The 19611-nt window shown below is 51.3% G+C and overlaps 1 protein-coding gene and 1 long non-coding RNA gene across 2 annotated transcripts in view; both read right to left on the reverse strand.

Moving 5' to 3' along the window:
• LOC138522777 (weak toxin 2-like) overlaps positions 1-11490 on the reverse strand; it is a 129914-nt gene extending 118424 nt beyond the window's left edge. Inside the window, exon 1 of the mRNA XM_069635404.1 lies at positions 11383-11490. Coding sequence (XP_069491505.1) covers positions 11383-11434 — 52 coding nt within the window. The 5' untranslated portion in view covers positions 11435-11490. The remainder of the gene's footprint in view (positions 1-11382) is intronic.
• LOC138551135 (uncharacterized) lies at positions 5289-9209 on the reverse strand. Its single transcript, XR_011294873.1, has 2 exons — positions 8625-9209; positions 5289-5642 (listed from the first exon to the last, which is right to left on the reverse strand). It is a non-coding gene; the product is annotated as an uncharacterized lncRNA (long non-coding RNA).
• Positions 11491-19611: the final 8121 nt, after the last annotated feature.

Raw genomic sequence — 19611 nt, forward strand, 5'->3', positions numbered from 1 at the left:
TGCTTCAGGCTACACACCAGATTACTGAGCACTGGTGGACAGCACGCAGCGTCAGCCTTCACAGCTGCTTCAGGCTACACACCCGATTACTGAGCACTGGTGGACAGCACGCAGAGTCAGCCTTCACAGCTGCTTCAGGCTACACACCCGATTACTGAGCACTGGTGGACAGCACGCAGAGTCAGCCTTCACAGCTGCTTCAGGCTACACACCCGATTACTGAGCACTGGTGGACAGCACGCAGAGTCAGCCTTCACAGCTGTTTCAGGCTACACTCCAGATTACTGAGCGCTGGTTGACAGCACGCAGCATCAGCCTTCACAGCTGCTTCAGGCTACACACCCGATTACTGAGCACCGGTGGACAGCACGCAGCTTCAGCCTTCACAGCTGCTTCAGGCTACACACCCGATTACTGAGCACCGGTGGACAGCACGCAGCATCAGTCTTCACAGCTGCTTCACACTACACACCTGATTACTGAGCACTGGTGGACAGCACGCAGCATCAGCCTTCACAGCTGCTTCAGGCTACACACCCGATTACTGAGCACTGGTGGATAGCACGCAGCATCAGCCTTCACAGCTGCTTCAGGCTACACACCAGATCACTGAGCACTGGTGGACAGCACGCAGCATCAGCCTTCACAGCTGCTTCAAACTACACACCCGATTATTGAACACTGGTGGACAGCATGCAGAATCAGCCTTCACAGCTGCTTCAGGCTACACACCAGGTTACTGAGCACTGGTGGACAGCATTCGGCATCAGCCTTCACAGCTGCGTCAGGCTACACACCCGATTACTCAGAACTGGTGGACAGCATGCAGCATCAGCCTTCACAGCTGCTTCAGGCTACACACCAGATTACTGAGCACTGGTGGACAACATGCAGAATCAGCCTTCACAGCTGCTTCAGGCTACACACCAGATTACTGAGCACTGGTGATCAGCCTTCACAGCTGCTTCATGCTACACACCAGATTACTGGGCACTGGTGGACAGCATGCAGAATCAGCCTTCACAGCTGCTTCAGGCTACACACCAGATTACTGAGCACTGGTGGACAGCATGCAGAATCAGCCTTCACAGCTGCTTCAGGCTACACACCAGATTACTGAGCACTGGTGGACAGCATGCAGAACCAGCCTTCACAGCTGCTTCAAGCTACACACCCGATTACTGAGCACTGGTGATCAGCCTTCACAGCTGCTTGAGGCTACACACCAGATTACTGAGCACTGGTGGTCAGCATGCAGCATGCAGCATCAGCCTACACAGCGGCTTCAGGCTAAACACATGAATACTGAGCACTGGTGAACAGCATGGAGCATCAGCCTACACAGCTGCTTCAGGCTACACACCAAATTACTGAGCACTGGTGGACAGCACGCAGCGTCAGCCTTCACAGCTGCTTCAGGCTACACACCAGATTACTGAGCACTGGTAGACAGCACGCAGCGTCAGCCTTCACAGCTGCTTCAGGCTACACACCAAATTACTGAGCACTGGTGGACAGCACGCAGCGTCAGCCTTCACAGCTGCTTCAGGCTACACACCAGATTACTGAGCACTGGTGGACAGCACGCAGCGTCAGCCTTCACAGCTGCTTCAGGCTACACACCAGATTACTGAGCACTGGTGGACAGCACGCAGCGTCAGCCTTCACAGCTGCTTCAGGCTACACACCCGATTACTGAGCACTGGTGGACAGCACGCAGAGTCAGCCTTCACAGCTGCTTCAGGCTACACACCCGATTACTGAGCACTGGTGGACATCACGCAGAGTCAGCCTTCACAGCTGCTTCAGGCTACACACCCGATTACTGAGCACTGGTGGACAGCACGCAGAGTCAGCCTTCACAGCTGTTTCAGGCTACACTCCAGATTACTGAGCACTGGTTGACAGCACGCAGCGTCAGCCTTCACAGCTGCTTCAGGCTACACTCCAGATTACTGAGCGCTGGTGGACAGCACGCAGCATCAGTCTTCACAGCTGCTTCAGGCTACACACCAGATTACCGAGCGCTGGAGGACAGCACGCAGCATCAGCCTTCACAGCTGCTTCAGGCTACACACCAGATTGCTGAGCGCTGGTGGACAGCACGCAGCATCAGCCTTCACAGCTGCTTCAGGCTACACACCAGATTGCTGAGCGCTGGTGGACAGCACTCAGCATCAGCCTTCACAGCTGCTTCAGGCTACACACCAGATTGCTGAGCGCTGGTGGACAGCACGCAGCATCAGCCTTCACAGCTGCTTCAAGCTACACACCAGATTGCTGAGCGCTGGTGGACAGCACGCAGCATCAGCCTTCACAGCTGCTTCAGGCTACACACCCGATTAGTGTGCGCTGGTGGAAAGCACGCAGCATCAGCCTTCACAGCTGCTTCAGGCTACACACCCGATTACTGAGCACCGGTGGATAGCACACAGAATCAGCCTTCACAGCTGCTTCAGGCTACACACCAGATTACTGAGCACCGGTGGACAGCACTCGGCCTCAGCCTTCACAGCTGCTTCAGGCTACACACCCGATTACTGAGCACTGGTAGACAGCATGCAGCATCAGCCTTCACAGCTGCTTCAGGCTAAACACCAGATTACTGAGCACTGGTGGACAGCATGCAGAATCAGCCTTCACAGCTGCTTCAGGCTACACACCAGATTACTGAGCACTGGTGGACAGCATGCAGAATCAGCCTTCACAGCTGCTTTAGGCTACACACCAGATTACTGAGCACTGGTGGACAGCATGCAGCATCAGCCGTCACAGCTGCTTCAGGCTACACACCCGATTACTGAGCACTGGTGGACAGCACGCAGCTTCAGCCTTCACAGCTGCTTCAGGCTACACACCAGATTACTGAGCACTGGTGGACAGCACGCAGCATCAGTCTTCACAGCTGCTTCAGGCTACACACCCGATTACTGAGCACTGGTGGACAGCACGCAGCATCAGCCTTCACAGCTGCTTCAGGCTACACACCCGATTACTGAGCACTGGTGGACAGCACGCAGCATCAGCCTTCACAGCTGCTTCAGGCTACACACCAGATCACTGAGCACTGGTGGACAGCACGCAGCATCAGCCTTCACAGCTGCTTCAAACTACACACCCGATCACTGAACACTGGTGGACAGCATGCAGAATCAGCCTTCACATTAAATGTCTTGATTGGTTTCCGTCATTCTGATATGCTTGACCATTTTTAGGAGACAGCTACTAATATAGACTTATAGACTGAAGGAGTGGTCGTTATTATGGGATAACGGCCCACCACCAAGTTATGGCTTGAGGGGAAGCCGAGGGCCATAAATTGGTGAAGGGTCATTATCCCAAGTGTTAGTGAGAATTCTCCAGAATGGCTAATTTCCCTTATCTGTTGAGTCCCTCAGCAGCTTTGCTATATTATTGGGCTTTAAACTTTTCATTTTCAATGTGTTTTACATTTTGTTTTCATGGACTATGGAGTCTCACCCACATTGCTGATCACATGCCTACACAAAGTCAAATCTGTTGGCATTGCCAATGCTTGTTTTCTTTCCATTCCGGAACTAGCCCCCTGGCCTCCCCCCAGTCTCTACACAGCCACACATCCCTTCAAGGAGAAACCACATATGATGATGGGATAGAGCTGCGCCACAGCACATGCCCGTGCACGACAGCAGCCGTGCCAAACTGATGGCAGGATTGTGGCATCAGAGGCCGCAGCTCTTGAAGGAATTTGAACACGAATTGGCAAAGTTGACACCTCTGGCTTTTGTTTAAGCCGGGGATGGGCATTTGCCAGTAACAGGCCTGACGGTGCTACCTGGCCCTTACATGGCAACCGCTGGCATATTGTGTGAGTGCCTGGCATATGACAGCGGTGCCTGGGAAATGCCCAGCTAATACCTATGCCCAAGCCAACATTGTTGACTTTCTCAGTGCTGTGTGTTTGTACAAGCCTTCAGTGCAAGGAACAGATATAAATTAAGGGGCTGCAGGTGCACTTGGCTAATGCATTTTTATTACACTAGTAGCACATTTAGAACAGCAATCAAGCCAATTAACTGACAGCAGACTGCTCAGAGGTAGCAACGACCAAGTAAAGTTTGATATTACTGTTTGATAGAGAGGGGGGTGTTTTGGGAGGGAACGGGCAGGAAGTAGGCAAGAATGCATAGCTCTCAACCATTTGTGTCACCAAGGCAATTGAACATACCTGATGTTTTTTGGGCTGGTGCAAGCCCGTTGAAGTGAATGGGCGTATACATTGCTCTCAACCATTTGTGTCACAAAGACGGGTGAAAACACCCGATTTTATTTTTGGCGGCTGAGAGCCCCATTGAAACGAATGGGCGTGCAGGCGGCTTGGTGAGTCAGCTGTTTACAAGGCGGGTGACACCCGCCAAAAGCTTGTGTCATCCGATTGTGTGACTAGGGCATCATTGTCAAACGTGCTCTCAGAGCTTTCTTTCCGTCTGTCTTTCCAAATTTTTTGCTATATTATATTTATTTTAAATTTTTTTTTTCTTGTTGATAATCAAAGTTTTAGATCATAAATAACCAAATGAATGCTGGCTGCCCTTGATCAGAGGCAATGTTTGTGTGCAGTCTGTTTACTATTCTTATTACAGCAGCCATGATGGATTGGGACTTTCACAATGTAAACCTTTGCGAGGCTCCCAATCTATAATGGCCACCGATATTATCATCTATATCACTGAACAGTGGTTTTCACCTCTTTCACACTCGAGGGCAAAGGGCTCTAACTCAATATCTGATCAGACAGTTTCAAAAGTGGGACAGCTCCTGCTGCTGGAATTGAAACATACAAATGTCATATACTATCTCCTAACGGTTTTAAATAACTAGACCATTGCCTACCTCTCAAAATGTTTATTTCCCACGGTGGGTGAAAAGGGACGATTTTGTTTTGGGCGATTAAGAGCTCATTGAAATGAAGGGAGGAGGCTTGGCGGTTGAATTAATTCCATTGCAGGTGACACCTCCCAAAAGTGTGTGAGTTGAGATCTATGCCGTTGGCACACTGTGCTGCCCTGCCATCTCAGACCACTACGGCCACGATGATTTGAATCAGAAAATAAGATGGATGGGTTAGGAGTGGGCTTTGGCTATCCCCAACAAAAAACAAGTTATATTGGTGGTCAGGTTCAGTATCCGTGCCAACGTTTTGGATCGCCTTGGAGGGAGATTATGTCACGGGAAGCGGGACAATGTCTAATCCCCCACACTAGCGTGAGATGGGGGTTTAGATTCTATAAAAGACAAGGAGGCGAGTATTATGCATTTCAATCTTTACTCTGAACCACAGCAGCAAAGAATAAAAAACTTTGTAAACGAATTTTTTTCAATAAACATAACGTTATAACAATGCAATGGGAAACATCCCAGTCCAATATGGTGGGCAGGTCATGCCCTGGGGGTAGCCAATAGGGAGCGAGCCAGTCCCAATATAGGTCCATTCCTTTAGTAACTCCCCCTCTTTCTGACGCTGATCTGTCTCACACGACCACCGAACTCCTTCTCCACGTGGAACGAAGAACAAACTCCCATGGAGACGCTGGGGCTGAAACCTTCTGCAACCTGGAGCTCAATCTCCCACTTCCTCCTGCATCGAAGTCATCAACTGCCCTCTGAAACAACAACCGACACCAGTAAGGGTGGGTGGGTGGGCTAATACTCGCCTCCTTGTCTTTTATAGAATCTAAACCCCCATCTCACGCTAGTGTGGGGGATTAGACATTCTATGGCAAGACAGGAGGCTCATATTATGCAAGTTCAAAGCCCTTGCATTACATTCACCGCTACATGGGCAATACGCTTATGGTAAAATGTCTTAAACGTTGATTCCCTTGACCAGTCAGCTGCTTTTAGGATCTGTTCCAAACTACCCCCCAGAAAGGCTGCTTTAGAGGCCATAGCGCCTCGGACTGAGTGGGGACCAAAAGAGGAAGTGTCAACCCCCGCCTCCCGCATAACCCATTTGATCCATCTGGCCAAAGTAGAAGGGGAGACCGGCTTATGGGGTTTCCTGTAGGAAATCAGCAGCTGAGAGGTATTGGGAGGTCTAAAACCTTCAGTTATAATCTCAAAACATTTCAAACAGTTGACCACACATAGTTTACAATCTTCAGGAAAACTGGATAGGATATCGAAGAAGTCATGCATTTAGTCCTTCGTGAGATAAAGAAAGTAACCCCTTGAGGGGTGAACATCTTATTATCCACATCAAGAACTCTGATATCAGAGACCCTTTTAATAGACACCAGACATAGTAACATAGCAAGTTTGGCAAATAACTGCTGCAGGGACAGTTCTTCATTAAGAGGCCAGGACCTGAAGAGCTGCAGCACCACATTAACATCCCAAAGAACCGAATATTTCAGTTGTGGCGGAACCTTAATACGGATAGATTTGAGGGCCCTTCGCACTAAAAAGTGTCTACCCACTGGTTCCCCTTTAACCAAAAGATGACCGGCTGAAATAGCCGAACGAAAACCATTAACAGTTCTGTAGGCTTTCCCTTCCTTAAACAATTCTACAAGAAAATTAACCACCTCTACAGGAGGGGCAGAAACGGGATTGAGGTGCCTAGCCACACACCAGCTAACCCATCTGTCCATGCAGTGGAATACCCTGCCTTAGTAGAGGGCGCCAGGAGTCCCTGATGACCGCCATAGAGTCTTGCGAAAGTCCTCTGAAGCACCAGGAAGAGCTGAAATCTTCCAAGCCATAAGGGCAAGGTGTCCCTGCAAGACCAACTCGTGAGGGAGACCCTCCGGATCCACTAGCAACTGGGGATCGCGAGGGAGAAGACAGGGAATATCTATTGCCAATTCTAGAAGGGCCGGGAACCAAACTTGAGAGGGCCAAAAGGGGGCAACTAGAACCAGAGACACCGCCTGAGTGCGAACCTGGACCAGAACCCGGGCTATCATAGCAAAGGGAGGAAAGGCATACCCCAACTGACCCGACCAATCCTAGAGGAAAGCGTCGGTGGCTAGAGCTAACGGATCTGGTCTCCAACTGTAAAACCTGGGAACTTGACAATTCAGTCTGGAGGCAAACAAGTCTATCATCAGAGGACCCCAGAGGGACTCTATGCGGGCGAAAAGAGACCTGTTCAGCATCCAATCGCTCCTGTCCTGCAGGTGCCTGGAGTTCCAATCTGCAACCTCGTTGCTGACTCCTGGGAGGTATTCCACTTTCAAGAGAATATCCCTGTCGAGGCAAAAATGCCAAAACTCTCTCGCCAAATCCGCCAAGACTTTGGACCTGGTACCCCCCAGGTGATTGATGTACCTCACCGCAGATATGTTGTCCATGCGGAGGAGAACACAACAATTCCCCTGATCCTTGAGGAGACTCCGAACAGCAAAAGACCCCGCTAACAACTCTAGGCAATTGATATGGAGTAGTTTCTCTGACTCCGACCATTTCCCTCCTGTGGAGACCTGACCCAATCTGGCTCCCCAACCCGATCTGCTCGCATCTGACTCCAGAACGACATCCGGCGATGGGCCAAATATTGCCTTGCCATTCCAGGCCTCCATGTGCCTGAGCCACCACAGAAGTTCCAACCTGGCCTCTGGCGGCAATTCCACCATTTGGGAGTAAGAGAGACACTTGCGCAAATGCCTGGCCTTTAAGCGTTGCAGTGCTCTGTAATGTAGGGGAGCAGGGAAGATAGCCTGAATGGATGCCGACAACATCCCTACAACTCTGGCCAACTGCCTGAGGGAGATCCTCCCTCTCCTGAGGAGTAGACGAATTTCCTTCTTTATCTTGGACAGTCTGCTGTCTGGGAGAAGAAGGATGCAAAGCTTTGAATCTATATTGAAGCCCAGAAATTGGATACATTGCGTAGGCTTCAATATGGATTTTTTTACATTTATCACAAAACCTAGATCCTGTAAGAGGGTCACAGTAAATTTCAGATGAGAACACAGAGTTTGACAATTCTGGACCCAGGAGCAACATGTCGTCTAGATAAACTATGATCCGAATCCCCCTGGACCTGAGAAGAGCCATCACAGGGCGCATGAGCTTGGTGAAACACCATGGGGCCGAGGACAGGCCAAACGGAAGGGATGCAAACTGCCACACCCGACCCCCCCACTGAAACTGAAGATACTCCTGATGTGGGGGAAAGACGGGAACCACTAGGTAAGCGTCTTTGAGGTCCAATTTGACCATCCAGTCTGCAGGGAGAAGAGTATCCCTGAGTAAATGAATTCCCTCCATCTTGAAGTGGTGATAAACCACAAAAGAGTTGAGAGCTTTCAGGTTGATTACTGGACGAAACCCCTGGTACGGTTTCGGAACTAGAAAAATGGTACTCTGGAACTGAGAGGCCCTGTAAGAGGCCGGGACTACCGCCCCTTTGGAGATGAGATCCCGTACCTCCCCATCTATAAGGGATTGTTTGACTTCGTCGAACACCAAAGGAAGGGGAATGGACAACTGGCAAGGAGGGGCATAGAACTCTATCTGATAACCCTGAATCGTTTGTAGCACCCAAGGATCCGAAGTGAGAGCCTCCCACTGTGGAAGGAACCTGGCTAGTCTGCCACCTAAACTTTTGAGGGAAAAACTTTTAGCACCTCGGAAATTACCTGCTGGCCCTCTTGATCTTCCGGCTCCCCTGCCGGCACGTCCTCTCCAACTGGAGTTTTGTTGCGGATAGAACTGATTATGTGCTCCTCGAGCAGAGGAGGTATGGTATGCGCCACGGGGCGCAAACTGTCGGGGGCGGGAGGAGCCCTGGGAAAAACGGCCGGAGGAGCGGGCCCTACCTCGTCCAGCCTTGTTAAAAACCTTTGGGGCAAAAACCTTTTTTATATTAACCTGCGCTTTGTCCAGCGCTGTAAATGTGTGAACATAAGCTGACAAATCTTTCAGGAAAGAATCCCCAAACAAATTACCCTGAGCTGCAGGGCCACCTTCCCTCTCTGACATGTCTGCCAGTTTGGAATCCAACCTCATTAATAATGATTTCCTCCTCTCCCTACATATGGAGGCATTAGCATTGCCGAGCAGGCATACTGTACGTTGGATCCAACCCCTTAATGCGTCAACATCTATCGGGGTATTAGAGGACGCCGCCTCTTCTGCCATTTCAAAAATCTGCGTGACTGGACCCAGGATGTCCAACAGTCTGTCTTGACAACTACGCCACACTTTATCGACCCCCTTCTTGGGGTCCTTCCCTTTCTGGGAAAGAAAAGCCGCCATAGACTGGTCTATTTCTGGCGCTAGAGCTACCTTGTCGGCGAGCAACGGTCTAGGGCATTCCGCCCGTAACTTATTACGATCCTCTTTGGCCATAGGGCGCCGGATCCAGAACTTGAGGAAAGAGGAAACCTCCTCGGAGGGTTGCCACTCAGCAGACCTGGGGTGTTGTATCAGGGCAGGATCAAAGAAAGGAACACCACTACCATCCAGCAGGGGACCCCCTTGAGGGACTACCGAGGTCACCTTCCTTTTTTGCCTCTTAGGGGGCGAATCAGAATCATCTGCACTGTCAGAGGATGAGACATCAATAGGGGGCTCCACCGGCGCGAAAGGCGCGGGGGCCGGCCAGGGGGTGGAAGAGATAGGTCGAGATTCTTCCCACCCGCGCTTTAAATTACCCTTAGGGGAAGCAATAGGAGATATGGCCACTAGGGGACTGAGTTGTCCCTGGGTATGTTTAGTTTTAACCTTACATTTTCTGGGTGCCTGGGACTCCACAGATGGGACAGCGTCCTGGGAGGGATGAAAATCCGCAATGCGGGTAATTAATCTGTCAAAGGCTGACGCCAAAGTATTATTCAAATCAGATAAAGCGGAGTCCAAAGAGGACTGAATAGCTTGTGCCACTAAAGGCTGGGAATGACAGGCTTGATCCCCAATGTTTTCAAGAACCTTCTCACTTTTTTTGGCAGTGCGCACTTGAGAAGCACTCCTTTGTCCATGACAGCACCAATTTCTTTGGTAAAATATATATATATATATATATATATATATATATATATATATATATATATATACCGTTATTTAAACACAGCCGGGTCAAAGCTGCACTCACACAAGCCGAGCAGGCTGTAAGGACTCAATTTAATAGTGTGCCACAAACCACAGGTAAGGGCCACCAAGGCAGAACATGGGCAGTGTCTGAATTCCCACAGACAAACACGCGAGCAGCGTGTGAGGGCAAAGAAGCAACATTTTTAAACCTACAAACAACGGTAACACTATTACTAATTTATAAAAGAAAATGGAACATATTACGAAAAAATAAAAATATATAAATTTTTCGTGGCGGAGAGCAGGCACGAACTGCTAAACCTGCCTTTCACAAGCAGCACGCTTACCGCGTGTGCCACAGAGCTCCCTAGGCTACAAAGCAACAACAATGCGAGCGAACTCCACGCTCGAATAAATCACCTCAGGCGAACGCGGGCGAGATAAACAAACGCTCCGCTTGCCTGAGGAAAGTCACAGCATATACAAAGTATCAAGTAAAAGAAACACGTTCTCCCAAACGCTGCTCCCTGAAACCAAGTGATATAATTAACACTTCAAAGCACACAGTCTAAGAGAAAACCAGAGGTGTGACTTAGCTTGTGGGTCAGCAGCAAAGAAAGAGGGGGAGTTACTAAAGGAATGGACCTATATTGGGACTGGCTCGCTCCCTATTGGCTACCCCCAGGGCATGACCTGCCCACCATATTGGACTGGGATGTTTCCCATTGCATTGTTATAACGTTATGTTTATTGAAAAAATTTCGTTTACAAAGTTTTTTATTCTTTGCTGCTGTGGTTCAGGGTAAAGATTGAAATGCATAATATGAGCCTCCTGTCTTGCCATAGAATTAAATGTCGCCATTGTACTGCATTGGGGTTATGGATATTTTAGGCAGGAGATGTCAAAAATAGCACTATTTCTGACAGGAAAATCGGGAGTCTCCCATCTAAGTAAGGAGGGTTGGTATGATGTTCAGGGGGGATGTGCTGGTGCGGTGGTGACACTTCAGCAGGTGTGGGAAAATTTGAATCAGACATTACACGCCAGTTTGCTCAAGCGGAACGGAATGGTATTTGCACTAGGGTAAACTTTTACCTGATACAAGAAATGCACGCTATCGACACTACTCTAAGCACGCGGACTGGAAAGCGAACGCGCACCTTGGCACTCCTGTCCAAACCACCTGGAAATGCTCCGGTCACCTTTGGGAATGAGGTGACCTGAGCACTTCAACACTCTCTGCGCTCCTTTCATTTGCACTCATTTTCGAGAGTCAGTCCCACTGAGTTCAGCTAAACATTGTACACTTTACCCTATGCTCGCATTGCCTGGTGGTGCACAGTGCCCTCCAGCGGAACCCTTACCCATCACCACCAGCAGGGCAGTCGCCAGGAGGATGCCCAGGACAGCCTTCATGTCTCCAGGGTGATGCGGTGCCAGGAATAGCGGAAGGTTTGCGGGAGCTGGCTTTATATAGGCTCAGAGTGAGGTCTGAGGCCAAGCGGCGAAGGTGCTCCAGGGCACACATGTATGCTGGCAGCCGAGGCCATTAAACAGAAGACAGCGCATATTTTACTTCCAGGATTTCCAAGGGCCGCAAGGCAAGCGTGGCACCACATGTCGCACAATGATGAATTGCCCCTAAGTGAGGCTGTGACTGCGTTTACGCAGGCTAAAAAAGGCTTTGTTCACAAAACTCCAGAGATGGCTATAACTTTTCATTGTAGCAGCGCGTTAAGCCATCCAGTGCATTAAGACATGGCCCCCTACGAATCATTGCGCGCGCGCCCAGGGAGATAGATAGGTGACACGGGCGTACTAACCGATAGAGAGAGAGAGGGAGACAGAGAGAGAGAGAGAGAGGGAGGGAGAGAGAGAGAGGTAGAGAGAGAGAGAGAGAGAGGGAGACAGAGAGAGAGAGAGAGATAGGGGAGAGGGACAGGGAGAGGGAGAGAGAGAGAGGTAGAGAGAGAGAGAGAGAGAGAGGGACAGGGACAGGGAGAGAGGGAGAGAGAGAGGTAGAGAGAGAGAGAGGGGGAGAGGGAGAGGGAGAGGGAGAGAGAGAGAGAGGTAGAGAGAGAGAGAGATGGATAGAGAGATAGATGGACAGACAGATAGATAGAAGGATGGATAGATAGATAGATAGATAGATAGATAGATAGATAGATAGATAGATAGATAGATAGATAGATAGATAGATAGATAGATAGAGATAGGACCGGGTCCTGATGGCAGAGGCAACCTACTATTTAATATGAACCCCATGGTTTAGGGTAGGATGTTGCACACCCTTGTTTTGACAGTCAGTTACACAGGACTACTATCTAAGACCTGGCTGGGAGCATCATTGTCCTGGTCTATAACTGGGCCCTCTCCATGAACCCAAAAGCGGTTGCCTTCTTGCTATGATTGATGCACCTGCAAAGATATTTATGAAGGTTTTAAAAGAGTGGGTTACTCACAAGAGCCTTCCTTTAAATCAGACAGGCTTTCGTGAATCGCACCCCACGCGCGATGGTCTAAACAGTGGAACGTTCATGGAGTTTATGTGGCTTATGCTGGGTCTACTTTGGCAATAACTCGCTGTGTGGGGTATTCCGAGGGGCCCCTTAAAGAGGCTTATTTCCTTACAACGTAACCCCTAGGACTAGACCTCAAGGGGTCGCTATCTGATGCCCCTTCCAGATATAGGGGCTTGAAACAAGGCTGCACCTCGGCCACGTTAGTTTTTAACCTGTACACGCCTGATCTTACTTCACATTTGCCTGCGCCAGATTCTCACCCCAAAACCCCCGGACTCCCCCGCCCCCAAGAATTGGCTCCAGCGATAGTTCCTGGCTCGGCTACACTAAGGCCTTGAAGTCATTAGATCTTCCCCCAAAGGGCCTCCAATCCTCGTCCAAATAGGCCCAGGCTGTGGGATTTAACCATTAGCAGCTCTTAAACCAAGGCAATGACCTTCTTCTTGAATAGGAGCAAAGAGAAACGTAGCTGTACCTGGGAGGTGGCAGGTCAGCGGATTGAGAGGGTCGCCATTTATAACCAACGTATTAAATCGCTGTTGCAGCACTCCAACTGATTGGAACTGCTAGATTATTTGCTAAGCAACCTGCAGGCAGCGCTCTTCCGTCCCTCCTAGACCTATAGAAGATGAAAGTCATACCTCAAACAAAGCATTGGGCAGAGGCCTGGGGTGGAGGATAAGAGTATAGCATGAACTCTTCTTGAGCCCTTGAGCCAGGGCTGTACTCTTATTAGACACAAATGACAGCTGGGATTTGGAGAGAGTATTCACAGCAAGTCACATGGAGCTGCCAAAATCATCTCTGCCCATTACACAGAAGAGGCAGCTTATATTCAGAGATCAATAATGTGAAATCACATTGGCCTGAACCTGGTGGGCGCTACCAGGCGGTTTAACATAAAACTAATGGCTTCTTATGACAGATGTTTCAACGCGTCAATTAGCCTTGCTGTTTCTTGTGCCCTTTCACAACATATGGGTCAAGAAAATGCATAAATTAGCAAAATCCTGTATGACCTCGAGTTAAGAGCATGCAAGGGGCGCCTCACCAGTGACCAGATGGCAAATAAAACATTGATTGCCCCATATAGACAATATTTGTGCAGAAGGATTCAAGACAGGGAGAGCGTCTATGATTATCATCAGATATCTGAGAATATTACTCCCTGCGTCACCTGTTTTAGCAATACCGTTAAGCATAGGGCACTGATTAAGGCAGAGTGGCATGAACTAGAATGGGCCTCTGCAAAGCCAGCCTTGGTGGCTGTATTGGAGCAGGGGCCCTCAATTGATAGGGACCTACTTCGTGTAAAGAGGTGCCGATATAAAAGGAACACAAAAGAAAAGAAATGAACGCTACCTGAAGCCTAACTAGGAGGGCCAGGAAGCAGCCCCGAATAGCAAGATGGTGTTGCTTTTTGGAAGCAGGTGTCAGATACTGAGGTCAAAGGGGTTGTTAGCATGCAAGGTAGCATCATTGAGGCTTGGTTAAATCATTTGTTTGCCTAATAATGGGGAGCTCAGGATCAAGAAATACAGGGATCAGCGTACTCGCCACCCTGGGTCATTGTTTGGTATTGCAGACGTGGAACTGGCCATCAAAGCACAGAAGGCAGGTAAGGGGGCAGGACCTGATAAGGGACTGATAGACATTTACAGAGAGGAACCACTGGTCTGGACCAAAACCAACTCTGTCCCAGAATCCTGGCGTCTAGCCCATCTACAAAAGGGGGTTGGGGGATGGAGCACCCAGGAAATAATCGTCCTATAGCTCTACTGCACAGCTCTGGAAAACCCTTTGCTAAAGTGATCCTGGAGTATATACAGGGCTGGGTTAGGGAAAATGATATTATCAGAACTCTACTGGCGGGCTTGCAGTCTTGCAAGGGAACAGCCAATCAGAGACTCCACCTTTGTTTTCTTCTACAGAAGTATGTTGTCCTCAAAAATATGGAATCGTACACTACTTTTGTGGATTTCAGGACAGCTTTTGATTGCGTCCCATGAGATCTGCTTTGGCAAGTACGTGCCAAAAGAAATATGCCTAAAGGGCTGGTTAGTATCGTTAAGTCTCTATATTATAACAAGAAAACAGGTGAACGAGCTGGCTTGGGAGGAGAAGTGACAGCCAAGATCGATGTAACCAAAGGAGTCGTTCAAGGGTGTTTTTTGCCTCTCTTCTTATTTTTCATCTTCATAGAGGAGATTATCAACACCCTCTTGGCAGAAGGCAGGGCACTGTTCTTCATGTGTGTTGCCGTGATTGTGTCTACCACCCCCATGGGGACGAGGCAGTCTCTGGCATCCTTCATGAAAAAGTATGTGGAGAGGAGTCTTGTTTTGAACACAGAGAAAACCAAGACCCTGGTTTTTAAGCCTGAATTCGGCTAGCATCAGAATCTAGAAGCCATGGTAGAGGGGACAGCTCTGGAACAAGTCGTAAAGTACGATTCTCTTGGGTTACGCTTCCATGAAAATGGCAAGTGGCCCAGTCAGGTGGCAAAATCCTCGGCCACCTTGAGAAATACAGTGGTGGGATCTGGGCATTCTTTCATAGACATGGTAGAGGGGCAATGAGCCTTGCCCTGGATTCATATGCAAAGCAGGCTACAGCTGCTGGCCTTTTGGGGCCGAATTATGGGGGTTTGTAAATGTAAAGCCGTTGACTACTGTCGAAAACACATTCTTAAAGCCACTCCTTCAGTTATCGCAGGTCACGCCTGATGTTCTATTACATCTGTATGCCCGATTGATGTAATTGCTGCAACAAAACCTATAGGTTACTGGGTGCGGCTATTGCGGGCTCCAGGTCTCGTGGATTTCAGGGATACTTAAGTAGACCTACTGAGCATGGAATGTAGTATGAATCTGCCATGGAGCATCACGTCCTAAAAGGCCTGAGCGACTTGAATGACCAGGAGTTGTGGTTATGTCCTGCCCTGATCAACAAATTAGCGCTCACTGGAAACAAGCTCTGTGCTGACCAGTATAGAGAGAACATGATGGTATGCTCCGGCAAATTGAAAGCTGCTCCTAGTTATGTGAAATATCTTGACCGTATTACCCCACCTTATGCACGTGCATTATGTATTAGGTTTCGCCTGGGCACACTGAAGTTGTCCACATTCACAATATTGTGGGGACAAGGGAACTCAGGACTGTGTGCACATTGCAGCACCTGTGAGGAGAAAGTAGCCTGTTTCATGTTTCTATGTGCAACAGCTCGGGGACTGAGAACATTCTATCTAAAACCTATATTAAGAAGAGCGCGCATGCGTACTGTACCCAAAGCCTTAGACCGCGGTACAAGCTCGGATGACACGGGCACTGTACTTAGGCCATCCAACTCCATGCATCCAGCAGGGAGAGCAAGGGCTGAGAAACTGCACACCGCTCTCCATGCAAAACCTTCCTCAGAGGGTTCATCCCTCCCTCCCTGACATTTCCCTAAACAATAGGGTTACGCTGTTACTAAGGTGCAATTGTGGATATTGGTTAAACAACTTGTATTATGACCAGAACCCCATATTATAAAACTACAATTATTATATTCTATCAAGGTTGTCATGGTCAAGTGTTGGTCATCCTGGACCCACCTCCTGGACCCACCTCCTGGACCCACCTCCTGGACCCACCTCCTGGACCCACCTCCCTAGCAGACAGCCCCATAGAGTTCCCTGAGGTCCTGGCCCCACCTAGCAGACAGCCCCATAGAGTTCCCTGAGGTCCTGGACCCACCTAGCAGGCAGCCCCATAGAGTTCCCTGAGGTCCTGGACCCACCTAGCAGACAGCCCCATAGAGTTCCCTGAGGTCCTGGACCCACCTAGCAGACAGCCCCATAGAGTTCCCTGAGGTCCTGGCCCCACCTAGCAGACAGCCCCATAGAGTTCCCTGAGGTCCTGGACCCACCTAGCAGGCAGCCCCATAGAGTTCCCGGAGGTCCTGGACCCACCTAGCAGGCAGCCCCATAGAGTTCCCTGAGGTCCTGGACCCACCTAGCAGACAGCCCCATAGAGTTCCCTGAGGTCCTGGACCCACCTAGCAGACAGCCTCATAGAGTTCCCGGAGGTACTGGACCCACCTAGCAGACAGCCCCATAGAGTTCCCGGAGGTCCTGGACCCACCTAGCAGACAACCCCATAGAGTTCCCGGAGGTCCTGGACCCACCTAGCAGACAGCCCCATAGAGTTCCCTGAGGTCCTGGACCCACCTAGCAGACAGCCCCAGGACCCACCTAGCAGACAGCCCCATAGAGTTCCCTGAGGTCCTGGACCCACCTAGCAGACAGCCCCATAGAGTTCCCTGAGGTCCTGGACCCACCCAGCAGACAGCCCCATAGAGTTCCCTGAGGTCCTGGACCCACCCAGCAGACAGCCCCATAGAGTTCCCTGAGGTCCTGGACCCACCTAGCAGACAGCCCCATAGAGTTCCCTGAGGTCCTGGACCCACCTAGCAGACAGCCCCATAGAGTTCCCTGAGGTCCTGGACCCACCTAGCAGACAGCCCCATAGAGTTCCCTGAGGTCCTGGACCCACCTAGCAGACAGCCCCATAGAGTTCCCGGAGGTCCTGGACCCACCTAGCAGACAGCCCCATAGAGTTCCCTGAGGTCCTGGACCCACCTAGCAGACAGCCCCATAGAGTTCCCGGAGGTCCTGGACCCACCTAGCAGACAGCCCCATAGAGTTCACAGAGGTCCTGGACCCACCTAGCAGACAGCCCCATAGAGTTCCCGGAGGTCCTGGACCCACCTAGCAGACAGCCCCATAGAGTTCCCGGAGGTCCTGGACCCACCTAGCAGACAGCCCCATAGGGTTCCCGGAGGTCCTGGCCCCACCTAGCAGACAGCCCCATAGAGTTCCCGGAAGTCCTGGCCCCACCTAGCAGACATCCCCATAGAGTTCCCTGAGGTCCTGGCCCCACCTAGCAGACAGCCCCATAGAGTTCCCTGAGGTCCTGGACCCACCTAGCAGACAGCCCCATAGAGTTCCCTGAGGTCCTGGACCCACCTAGCAGACAGCCCCATAGGGTTCCCTGAGGTCCTGGACCCACCTAGCAGACAGCCCCATAGGGTTCCCGGAGGTCTTGGACCCACCTAGCAGACAGTCCCATAGAGTTCCCTGAGGTCCTGGACCCACCTAGCAGACAGCCCCATAGAGTTCCCTGCGGTCCTGGACCCACCTATCAGACAGCCCCATAGAGTTCCCGGAGGTCCTGGACCCACCTAGCAGACAGCCCCATAGAGTTCTCTGAGGTCCTGGCCCCACCTAGCAGACATCCCCATAGAGTTCCCTGAGGTCCTGGCCCCACCTAGCAGACAGCCCCATAGAGTTCCCTGAGGTCCTGGACCCACCTAGCAGACAGCCCCATAGAGTTCCCTGAGGTCCTGGACCCACCTAGCAGACAGCCCCATAGGGTTCCCTGAGGTCCTGGACCCACCTAGCAGACAGCCCCATAGGGTTCCCGGAGGTCTTGGACCCACCTAGCAGACAGTCCCATAGAGTTCCCTGAGGTCCTGGACCCACCTAGCAGACAGCCCCATAGAGTTCCCTGCGGTCCTGGACCCACCTAGCAGACAGCCCCATAGAGTTCCCTGAGGTCCTGGACCCACCTAGCAGACAGCCCCATAGCGTTCCCTGAGGTCCTGGACCCACCTATCAGACAGCCCCATAGAGTTCCCTGAGGTCCTGGACCCACCTAGCAGACAGCCCCATAGAGTTCCCTGAGGTCCTGGACCCACCTAGCAGACAGCCCCATAAAGTTCCCGGAGGTCCTGGACCCACCTAGAAGGCAGCCCCATAGGGTTCCCGGACGTCCTGGACCCACCTAGCAGACAGCCCCATAGAGTTCCCTGAGGTCCTGGACCCACCTAGCAGACAGCCCCATAGAGTTCCCTGAGGTCCTGGACCCACCTAGCAGACAGCCTCATAGGGTTCCCGGAGGTCTTGGACCCACCTAGCAGACAGCGCCATAGAGTTCCCGGAGGTCTTGGACCCACCTAGCAGACAGCCCCATAGGGTTCCCAGAGATCTTGGACCCACCTAGCAGACAGCCCCATAGAGTTCCCGGAGGTCTTGGACCCACCTAGCAGACAGCCCCTTAGAGTTCCCGGAGGTCTTAGACCCACCTAGCAGACAGCCACTTAGAGTTGCCAAAGGTCTTGGACCCACCTAGCAGACAGCCCCATAGAGTTCCCTGAGGTCCTGGACCCACCTAGCAGACAGCCCCGTAGAGTTCCCTGAGGTCCTGGACCCACCTAGCAGACAGCCCCATAGGGTTCCCGGAGGTCTTGGACCCACCTAACAGACAGCCCCATAGAGTTCCCGGAGGTCTTGGACCCACCTAGCAGACATCCCCATAGGGTTCCCGGAGATCTTGGACCCACCTAGCAGACAGCCACTTAGAGTTGCCAAAGGTCTTGGACCCACCTAGCAGACAGCCCCATAGAGTTCCCTGAGGTCCTGGACCCACCTAGCAGACAGCCCCGTAGAGTTCCCTGAGGTCCTGGACCCACCTAGCAGACAGCCCCATGGGGTTCCCGGAGGTCTTGGACCCACCTAGCAGACATCCCCATAGGGTTCCCGGAGATCTTGCGCCCACCTAGCAGACAGCCCCATAGAGTTCCCGGAGGTCTTGGACCCACCTAGCAGACAGCCCCATAGAGTTCCCTGAGGCCCTGGACCCACCTAGCAGACAGCCCCATAGAGTTCCCGGAGGCCCTGGACCCACCTAGCAGACAGCCCCATAGAGTTCCCTGAGGTCCTGGACCCACCTAGCAGACAGCCCCATAGAGTTCCCGGAGGTCCTGGACCCACCTAGCAGACAGCCCCATAGAGTTCCCGGAGGTCCTGGACCCACCTAGCAGACAGCCCCATAGGGTTCCCGGAGGTCCTGGCCCCACCTAGCAGACAGCCCCATAGAGTTCCCTGAGGTCCTGGCCCCACCTAGCAGACATCCCCATAGAGTTCCCTGAGGTCCTGGCCCTACCTAGCAGACAGCCCCATAGAGTTCCCTGAGGTCCTGGACCCACCTAGCAGACAGCCCCATAGAGTTCCCTGAGGTCCTGGAC

This window comes from Ambystoma mexicanum, chromosome 1q (assembly GCF_040938575.1).
Source record: "Ambystoma mexicanum isolate Mex_15411 chromosome 1q, UKY_AmexF1_1, whole genome shotgun sequence".
Taxonomy (NCBI): Eukaryota; Metazoa; Chordata; class Amphibia; order Caudata; family Ambystomatidae; genus Ambystoma; species Ambystoma mexicanum.